General features: G+C 53.0%; 4 protein-coding genes across 4 annotated transcripts in view; 2 read left to right on the top strand and 2 right to left on the bottom strand.

The window, feature by feature from the left end:
• Positions 1 to 835: 835 nt before the first annotated feature.
• On the top strand, positions 836 to 1,925 carry GUITHDRAFT_159333 (hypothetical protein; the record flags this gene model as incomplete). Its single annotated transcript, XM_005838038.1, has 7 exons — positions 836 to 855; positions 908 to 993; positions 1,041 to 1,248; positions 1,295 to 1,395; positions 1,444 to 1,581; positions 1,631 to 1,794; positions 1,842 to 1,925. Exons 2-7 carry the CDS (start codon positions 912 to 914, stop codon positions 1,923 to 1,925), a joined length of 777 nt encoding a protein of 258 aa, XP_005838095.1. The 5' UTR covers positions 836 to 855; positions 908 to 911.
• Positions 1,926 to 2,038: 113 nt separating this feature from the next.
• GUITHDRAFT_103033 (hypothetical protein) lies at positions 2,039 to 4,123 on the bottom strand (the record flags this gene model as incomplete). Its single annotated transcript, XM_005838037.1, has 7 exons — positions 2,039 to 2,064; positions 2,136 to 2,196; positions 2,247 to 2,348; positions 2,400 to 2,469; positions 2,521 to 3,191; positions 3,230 to 3,352; positions 3,401 to 4,123. The coding sequence occupies 7 exons, from the start codon at positions 4,121 to 4,123 to the stop codon at positions 2,039 to 2,041; spliced, it is 1,776 nt and encodes a 591-aa protein (XP_005838094.1).
• A 588-nt stretch (positions 4,124 to 4,711) lies between these two features.
• GUITHDRAFT_150992 (hypothetical protein) lies at positions 4,712 to 6,655 on the bottom strand. Its single transcript, XM_005838036.1, has 5 exons — positions 6,407 to 6,655; positions 5,702 to 6,348; positions 5,006 to 5,652; positions 4,897 to 4,958; positions 4,712 to 4,844 (listed from the first exon to the last, which is right to left on the bottom strand). The coding sequence occupies exons 1-5, from the start codon at positions 6,581 to 6,583 to the stop codon at positions 4,791 to 4,793; spliced, it is 1,587 nt and encodes a 528-aa protein (XP_005838093.1). The 5' UTR covers positions 6,584 to 6,655; the 3' UTR covers positions 4,712 to 4,790.
• A 2,674-nt stretch (positions 6,656 to 9,329) lies between these two features.
• The window catches only part of GUITHDRAFT_161614 (hypothetical protein), a 3,400-nt gene continuing 3,093 nt past the window's right edge, over positions 9,330 to 9,636 (top strand). The window contains exon 1 of the mRNA XM_005838035.1: positions 9,330 to 9,514. Coding sequence (XP_005838092.1) covers positions 9,404 to 9,514 — 111 coding nt within the window. The 5' untranslated portion in view covers positions 9,330 to 9,403. The remainder of the gene's footprint in view (positions 9,515 to 9,636) is intronic.

The raw sequence follows: 9,636 nt of genomic DNA, 5'->3' as shown, positions 1-9,636 counted from the left end.
GGAGGAGGAGGAGGAGGACGAGGAGGACGAGGACGAGGAGGACGAGGAGGACGAGGACGAGGAGGACGAGGACGAGTAGAAAGAGGAGGAGGAGGAGGAGGAGGACGAGGAGGACGAGGACGAGGAGGACGAGGAGGACGAGGACGAGGAGGACGAGGACGAGGAGGACGAGGAGGACGAGGAGGACGAGGTGGTGGTGCTGGTGGTGCTGGTGGTGCTGGTGGTGCTGGTGGTGCTGAACTCACTGCATGGACGCCAGCAGAGACGTGGTGGGGATGAACAACAGGGTGTAAAGCTTCAGGGGTAGTCATGAAGAGGGGTGGGGTGATGTAAGTAGAGAATTTTATACTGTGATGGGGGGTATTTCAGACCTATGTAGTGGGTGGGGTACAAAAATTTGGGGGTGAGTACTCAACTTCGAGGTGATCATGATGGGGTGGGGTGAAGGATAAGGGGTTACGATTCGGTTATTGAAGTAATCCCATTGTAACGGAAACAAAACCGTCACTACGAAGAGACGCGATGCGAAGGAGAAAGAAGAGGGGAGAGGAGAGCAGATGAGATGAGATGAGAGGAGAGGAGATGAGATGAGAGGAGAGGAGAGGAGAGAAGACGAGACGAGATGAGACAGGAGAGAATTGGAGAAGGAACAGAAAACAAGGGACGATTGGTTGAAGGGAGGGCAGCCGAAAGGATTCCATGTGAACATATACAGCTGAGACATGTACATGTTCAAACTCACCAGGGGTGTTGGTTGTATCTGATCGACTTGCTGCAGCTGACCCTTACAGTGTTGTTTATTCCACAGTGGAATAGATAATCCTGCTCATCCTCGCAAGAGGGAGAGGGCCGCAGGTGGGTCTGGTCATGCTCTCCTCTCTCATTCGGGCGGTGATGGAGGTGGCAGGATCATGGCGGTCCAAGATGAAACAGCGCGAATGGAGAGCATGCTTCCTTCTGACTGTCTCTCCATTCAAGAGATTGGAACCGCTGGTGAGCACTAGAGCCTAGCTCCTCGTCACGACTAACGGATGTTGCAGCCGGCGTTTTCATGGTGTTAGCTTGGTTTATTCTTACAGTAACAGCTCTGTTCATGGCATTCAAGGCCGTTCAAGCAGATGTTTCCATCCAGAAGCATTACTACTTGAATGCCTTCATTTGCGGGATTTCGGTGTTCTCCTATTTTGCAATGTTCAGTGGAATGGGTTGGGAGACGGTCGAGGGATGCAGGCAATATTTCTACATAAGGTGCGTGAGGCGATGTCCATCCTTTGGTCCTGTGACGAGAGTTCAGACACTTGGAGTGGGCCCTCACTTGCAGCCTCATCCTCTTCAGCCTCGGGATTTTGGCCGAGCAGGATGTTGCAACAATATTCGCTAGCATGGGGTTTTCAGGTTCGTCCAGTCGCGTGCCGGCTTGCAGGGACGCTGATCTGTGAGCAGTCGGGATGATATACTCGGGATATCTGGCTGCCATCGGCCTGGTGCCTTTGGCCAAGTGGTTGTGGTTCTTTTTCGGCCTTGTTCTCTTCGTCATGGTCGTGTACATCATCCTACGAGAGTTCCGTCAGACGCTGCTCGGTAGTAGGACTTGTCCTCTCCGCCATGTCGTGGTGACCTGCCTCCACAGATAAGGAGAACCCCGACAAGCAACAGCTCTTCGACAAGGCGGCGCTCCTGACTATCGTGACCTGGAGCTTGTACCCCTTGGTGTGGATCCTGGGCCCGGGCATCGGAGCAGTGGGAGTGAGTGTGGAAGCGATCTTGTACTGCTTCCTCGATGTGACTTCCAAGGTAGAGATACGTTCTCATTCATTGCTTGCCCCCTGACTTGCGTGAAGGCCGTGTTCTCGTTCGTGGTCGTCAACGTCTCCCCGTACGAGTCGGCCGAGCCTGCGTATACGGTGGAGAAGGAGTATGTATGATGTACATGGGGGACGGTGGTTTTGCTGAGTGAAGGAAACTGAAAGTGGGAAGACAAGGAGCTTGAGTTGTTGGCTTGGTATTTGTGTTCGACCCTCTACAACTTCGAGAGACTTTAGTTGAGGAAGCGCATCTCGAAATCTGCGGGGCAGTCAATAGAGAGGGAGGGAGGGAGGGAGGGAGGGAGGGAGGGAGGGAGTGGCTGTTCATACCTTTCTCAGAGAAGGAGAGGAGCGATGATAGTCCTATGCTTCTCTTCATCCTCTTCATCGTCTGCAGCTCAACGTCATAATCCCTCTACACCCCCCTTTCCAACTCCTCACCTCCACTCGCGATTTCATCCTGTTCATGCTGTAAAGGAAGACAGTGGGCGACTTGATGATGTCCTCTACACAGTATCCGCCATCGGTGGTGAGGTAGATCATCTGCAGGATCTGCTTTACTCCCCGCCACCTCATATGTCTTCACTCCTTCACCTTTGGTCGCAAGTTGGACGAGACGCTGAGGGTGAGGAGAGACGGGGCCGTGCGAACAGCAGCAACCAGCCTGTGAAAGTGATAAGCAATGCACGAGGGGAGGAGGAGCGGCGGCGTTTACTTGTCCAACGGGACTCCGAGCTCCTGGAGGAAGAAGTCGATCTTGGGCTCCAAGTTCTTGTGCACGTTGAGGCCGAGGATTTGAGGGGTCTGGAGGATGAGCCGCGTCAAGTCCTCCTTCGTCATCCTCAGGGTGTCCATAAGGAACTGGGTCGTCGGCTTGATGTTCGCCTCCAGGCTCAGCCCGAGCAGCTGCGGGAACTTGTAGAGGATGCTCCCTATGGCCTCCGGCTCCAGCTCGAACTCCAGCTTGAGGAAGTTGATCTTCTGACGCAGGTTGAACTCCACGTTGTAGCTCATGAGCAAGGGGAACATCTCGATCACCTCGCCGACCTTGCTCCTTGGGATGCCTCCCTCGATGATCAGGAACTCCAGCGTGCTGATCATGCTCGACTGCAGGCCGCTCATTAGCATCTGCGGGTTTCTCGACAGGCACCGTCCGACCCTCTCCTCCCGCACCCCGATCTCGATGAGGAACGCAACCAAGTCCTGTACGAGGAACCTGCCGGTGAGGAGGAGATCTGGGGCCTTGAGAACGAGCACGGGGATCTTGGACTTGGGGACGCCCATCTCCAGGAGGAACTCAACATTCTTGCGCAGGGTGAAGTCAACTGAGGACTCGAAGACTTCGGGGTGTGCGATGGCCAGCGGCTCCAGCTTGCTGGGGGGACGCTGACTTCGTTGGCGAGGAAGTAGACTACTTCCCTCACTTGCTTCTCCGGAGTGCTTGTCCAACGAAGAATGTCTCGCATGTACTTGTCAACTCCAAAGTTCCCAACCCCTGGCTGCTCGTTGGCGTCCACAAGTTCCATCGGCTCTGCCTTCTGCTCGTCCTGCAAGCGACAAGTCACAGAGCATCGTCAGAACAGAAGTGATCATACCGGAGAAAAAGCAGAGCTCGCGCCATACGTCCATCCCGAGACAAGCTTGCTGCGCTGCTCGAGGGTAGGAGGTGGGGGTAACTTGCCTGGCACAGCGACCTTGCGCTCGAGATCGGGTTCAGTCCTCTCAAGCTCGATCTCCTCCTGCTTCGCTCCTTTCATCCACTTGAAGAATTCTCTCGCCTGCACATAGAGGTTGCGTTGGCTGGCTCCCATCTCCTTGAAGATCATCCTCTTCTCGGCTTCAGAGAGCATGAATGGGCGCAGGCCCATCCTCTCCAGCAGCGACTGGAACTCGCTCCAGTCGATCACGCCGTCCTTGTCGATGTCAAACTGCGAGAAGAACTTTCGTAGGTCCTGCAGCCCCAGCTCGTACGAAGAGGCTCGGATCCTGCGCTTCATGGTCTGATAGATCGCTTCTCGGTCCATATGCTTTTTGTTCAGCTCTGCTCGCTGCTCACTGAGAGGACGAGAGTTGATGAAGTCAAGGCGTTTGTCTCTGAAAGACGCATCCATCGCATACCCTTGACACGTCACTGCTGTTCTTGTCTTGCATGCAGCATGGCTTGGCCGCAAACAACTCTGGAGCTTCGAGTTCGACCAGAAACGTGAGAGCAAGTGCAGGTGGTTCACGAAGGCCAGGGATGGATGGCTTTCAGTCATACACGTCAAGACATCACACAGAACCAGTAGGACAATGGTCTTGATGACGAAGTTTCGCATCCTCACAACCTTGTTGTTCAGATCTCAACCACGGTTTTACAACTTTCCCGCCACGTGCCTTACACCCAGGTCTCCTCCTTCATCATGGGGCATCTGACGGCACTCCATGACATCTCCTTGTCAGACCCTTCCTCCTTGATGCTTCTTCTTCCCTCCTTGATGCTTCTTCTTCCCTCCTCGATGCTTCCTACTGCAGTACTTCCCTGCCTCCCTGCAGATGGATCCTTCCCTTTATACCCTACCCCCAGTACAGCAGCACCCCACACATATCTTTCTGTACCCCTTATTTTCCATCAAGATATGTGGACTATTGATGGGTATCAAAACTACCCCACCTGTCTGAACAAACAAGGAACAGTCTGCGAATCGTCCATACTTGTTACACAGCTGTGCAAACGAAGCAGCGGCATCTTCGTATTGTTGCTGCTGCTGTTTGTCATCCACACACTCACGAGCCTTGTCGTCATCGTTTTACTCGCTCATCTCACCAGAACTGAGACTTGCTGTGAAGCTAGACTGTCATGTTAAGGTTCCGCCTGCGAGACTACTACTTGTAACAGTGACGACGATGTTAAGGTTTGTAGTTTTCGACAGCATAACTATTTAATAGAATACCAGACTACGATCAAAAAGTGAATAAGAAGATGTGGTGAGAGCCGACTCAAGGCTACGAGCATGGGGTTACGACCTGATCTGTACAAGTATTGTCCTGGGTGCCGTTCTGTAACCCCAACAAAGTGAGATAACAACAAGAATTAAGATGTCAAATTCACCGTCCACTCAGTGCGCGTTGCCTTCCATTCCTTCCTTGCTTTCCCACCAGAGTGATTGGACTCTGCACACATTCTCAGTTTCAATAGCAACACATCGCATCACAAGCACCTGGAGAAGCAGTATCTTCAGAGTAGCCATTCTGATCGTCAGTTCCAGTCTCCTCGTCAAGGTCATTTGAAGCTGGTTGCGCTTCTTCCACGTCCTTCTCATCATCTTGATCACCTTCGACAGCATCGGACGAAGCTGCCGGGGATTGCTTTGCTGCGGATGCCTTCTTGGATTGACCAGCCCGCTGTTTCTCCCATTCAATCTGCGTCTTGGATTTCTCTGCGAAACGAATCGAGAGCTTGCCATGCAGAGGGCAGAGTGACTTATTCTCCTTCCCATTCAAAGACTTCAAAGTCGCATGTGCAGAATCCTTGTCGCTGAAAGTCACGAAACCAAAGCCTCGGGAGAGCTTCGTATCGTTGTCTCGAACCAAATAAACATCTGTGATAGTACCGAAGTCCTTGAAGTATGAGCTCAGGTCCTCTTCGGTGCACCGAATAGCCAGACCACCCACAAAGAGTTGACAGCCAGCAGCGATTGCCGCCATTCGCTTATCCATCAACTTCCTCTCTTCTTGCTTCTGCTGAGCTCGTTGCTTGCGCTCTTCCTTAAGTTTTTCAGCTTTTGCAGCTCTTTCGGCCTGCCTCTTTCGGTATTCAACTTTTTCAACCTTTCTCTCGTAGCTTGCAAGCGCACGCTTGTATTCCCTGCAAGAAACAATCATACTGTTGCAAAATCCTTTGAAAAGTGGATTACCTATACTCCGCCATTTTTATCTTGTAGGCAACATGTGCATTGTTGATTGACTGCCGGTTTGCTTTAATCTCTTCGATCACCTTAGCTTTTTCTCCCAGCAAGTCGGTAACCTTTTGACTGGGATTGACTCCGTCAGGAACCCCATCTCCACTACGAAGTGACTCCAAACGAGAAACAAGTTCCTTTTCCTTCTCACGGAGAGCGTTGAAGTTTTCGGTCTTCGACTTGCGAAGGCTGTAAAGATCGTCGATCTCCTTCTTCTTCTCGGCAACCGCGTCACGCTCAGTCTTCCATTCCTTGATTCTCTCCTTGTCACCAGTGAGCTTTTTGATTTCACGAATGATCTCTTTCTCTGTCTTGAGATCATTTGTGTTTGTCTCAAGCTTGGTATTCAAATCTGCAATCATTTGGTCGATTTCCATGACATCTACTGATCGTAGTTCTTTCCTCATTTTTTGGACACGAGCTTCATTCAACTTGTTCCTGTCCTGAAGCTTCTTGACCTCTTCCATGAGTTTTTCACGCTCCTTGGCGACTTCGCGAAGGACTTCGCGGTGGGATTTTAACTCATTACGAACCTCATTAATTTCAGCATTGAAGGCTCCCCTCTTGGCTTTGTACTGCTCGATTTCTTCGTCAAGTTGAAGCTGGCGAAAAATCGTGTCACATCAAGGTTCAAAACACATCGCATTATATTTCACTTACAAGGATCTTCTCTTTGGCCTCATTCGACTCACGAAATGCCTTGACTGCTTCCAGATGCTCAGCCTCGTCGGGCTCTGGCACAGGAGAGGGAGGTTGGAGATCGGCAACCTCCTCCTCGACCATGGAGTGGTCAGCACCGTTAGCTGTGGGATTCTGCTGGTTCTTAGGATTGGGCATGTGGTTTCTCTGTCCCTTCTGGGTGGATGATGGTGAGGAGATGTCGGCAGATGCAGATGCGCTTCCTGCGGCCATACCGCGTCTGCAGGCGGGAAGGGATGGTGCGGTTAAGAAGGCAGGTGGAAAAAAGGGGGTGGGGGTAGGGATATCGCTATCAATGATAGGGGTGGTAAACTAGGGAGACAGGGGTTTATCGACGTGGGGTAGTTGGTCGAGAACGAGTGGGGTATGTGAGATTTCAAACTTGGAGATACGTTTTTTCATTAGAGGTATTTGCTCTCCGAAATTTGATCCCCAGAAGAAATATTTCTAGATTTCGAAAATAATATTTCCTACAAGTTGAATGTTTCTTTCTTTCAAAATGAAATTATCTACGTATATTTGGCACATTGATGATAAAATTGAACTTTACTATGTAATTAAAAAAATCACAGGGACCCTTGAAGCAAATTCCTATCAGAACGTTTAATAGCCCGACCTTCGACTTGAAAGCCTGGGCACCAGGTTAGGTTGGGTGGTGGAAATAGGAGAGAGGGGGTAGTTCGGTACGAGAGAGCTACTCTATTCCTATGGGTAGGGTACTAAATGCTGGTATCAAAGGGGGTGACTATCAACGAGACTGAGTTCCGTCTCAAGGGTGGGTACAAACGTCTACAAGTCCACGGTAGGCATGGTACAACCCTATCCAAGGGGGTGGGTTCATTATCAGGAGGGGTAGGTTGAATGTGCGAGGTGGGGGGCGGCTGTTCACGTGTGAGAGGTTTGGTACCATATTTGGTTGAGTTAAATTATCGAGGCTGGCTGCAGCAATGGTGGAGGTAGGGTCCCAAGATCATATACAGGGTATGGGGATGGGTAGGTGGTGGGGGTCCCATGATTGAGATTTTCAAATGTTTTTTTTGGTAGTTGGCGGCAGTTTTGCTGTAGCGGAGGGTAGTATGGGGAGAGGAAAAGCCTGGGGGTTATGTTAGAGTAGTCGTATCTCATGGGGTAGGGTATTCACAGGGTGGGGTGTACCATTTTACTTCGACTGAAGGGGTAGTGAAAATCATAAAAACATGATACCGGTACCGACTCCTGTTAAAATGAGGGTACTTTGCATAAATTGAAACAGATCACTCAACTTTAACGGTAAATGGATGAGAATATGGAGGGGTAGTGGAGCAAGGCGTAGAGGTAGAGGAGGAGGTTGTTTGAATTTCCCTGGACGGGTGATCCAGCTAATAAGTGTTTTAGAGTGGTGGAGTCTTGGAATTCAAGGGTGGGGTGGTAGTCCACGGGGGTTGGTGTGTTCATGGAGAGGTAGGGGTCATCTAACCTTTATGTGGGCGAGAAGTAACCATGACGGGTGCTGCTGACCTCCAAGAGTCATCGGCTATGAAATGAGGGGGTGGGGTCTGTCAGCTTCCGACTGATCATGTGTGGCGGCACCTGACGCCCGCAGCAACGCAGTGACTCGATGTCCGCCGCCGGGGCCGCCGGCTCGGACACCGTCACCGGGCGGTGGCCTGGTCGGGCCGCCACCGGGCCGCCGGGCCATCATCTGAGTAGCGCTAGGCTCTGAGTCGGACCCGGTCGGACCGGGCACCGGCGTTGAGCGCCGGCGGCCCGGGGCCCGGCCCGGGGCGGCATGACCGTCCGATCGGTGCGGCCGCGGCGGCCTCCGAGTCCGGGCCTCCGCGCCCTGCCCCCGGCGGCCGGGCCCTGAGTGCCGCAGTGCCGCGCATCGCCGGGTCGCTCAGTAAACTTGTCGGAAAAGTCACCGTCTAACGGTAGCTGAGCTGCCGGGCCGCCCGACGGGCCCGGGCTGGCACTGAGGCTTGCGCCCGGGGGCGCCTCGGATCATGGATCCGATACCGTGCCGGCCCCACCGAGGCCCCGCCGGCCGCGCCCCGGCCCGGCGGCCGGACTCCCCGGGCTGGCCGGTCGGCCCGTGACCCCGCCGGCCCGGCCGTCCGTCCTCCGATGGCAGCACCGTCCAACTTCGGACGTTCCGGGCCAGTGGCCCAGTGGCCCCGTGACAGGCTCCCGCCGCGCCATCATGCCGGGGCTGCGTCTACCGCCCCCGGGCCGGCCCGGCGCGCCGCGGGCCGCTCCGACTCATCACTGAGTCAGTCAGTGTCTGAGACTGATACAAGTCAGACGGTGGACCGTTCACGGTGCGCGGCCCGGCGTCAAGTTGATCCTGCCGCTCGCCCACGGCAACTCGCCTCCGAGACCCGACTCCTATATTGAACGGGAAGTATACAAAAGGGGGGTGGTTTAGTGGGTGAAAGGGGGGTGGGGGAGCATGACAGTGTCGAACTTGGTTTGACTCTTCATCTTTGTCCATGTCCGATGTAAACCAGAGAAGGGAAGGAGCGAAGAGCAGAAGTAGCTGATTCTTCAAGCAGCAACGTTGAAACTATTCCAGAGAGGTGAACAGAAACAGAGCTTCCTGGGCTTTCAGCGGTAGACAGGACGATCTTGGAGAGTCGAAGTTTGACAAGATTCTTTGCCGCGAAAGATTTCAAATGCTGTCTGTTATGGGACTCTATGACTTAGCAATACATTCGAAAGATTCGAGGGAGGCTGAGCAGGTGATGATTATAGCTTAAGATACATGTTTCCATGCCCTGTACGAGAGCGAAGTCCACAGAGATAACCATTGACAGCAAAGTAATTAGTTTGCTCCGAAGTCAAAGTATATATCTGTGAGCCATTGCGAAAAAAAGCTATTGTATGTTACTTAGCAGCCTGTGGACGCAGGAGTGATCGCGCCATGGTGTCAAGCCCTTGATCCTTCCAGCCCTTCACCAACCTTCCGTTCCTACTGCATTCATGGCATACCGATTCCCTCCCAGCATCCTTCGAGCTTCCCGTCATCACGTAGCGCTCAGCTTGCTCGCCTGCTCGCTCGCTGTGCTCTGTATCCTCGGATGGCAACACGCGGTGAGTCCCCCCACCCCCCACCCCTCTCTCTCTGTGTGTGTCTCTCTCTCTGTCTGTCTCTCTGTCTCTCTCTCTCTCTCTCTCTCTCTCTCTCTCTCTCTCTCTCTCTCTCTCGCTCAGTC

The sequence above is a fragment of the Guillardia theta genome (assembly GCF_000315625.1).
Source record: "Guillardia theta CCMP2712 unplaced genomic scaffold GUITHscaffold_12, whole genome shotgun sequence".
NCBI classification, from domain to species: domain Eukaryota; class Cryptophyceae; order Pyrenomonadales; family Geminigeraceae; genus Guillardia; species Guillardia theta.
The sequence above is the reverse complement of the archived record's forward strand: the minus strand, read 5'-3'. Positions and strand labels throughout refer to the sequence as shown.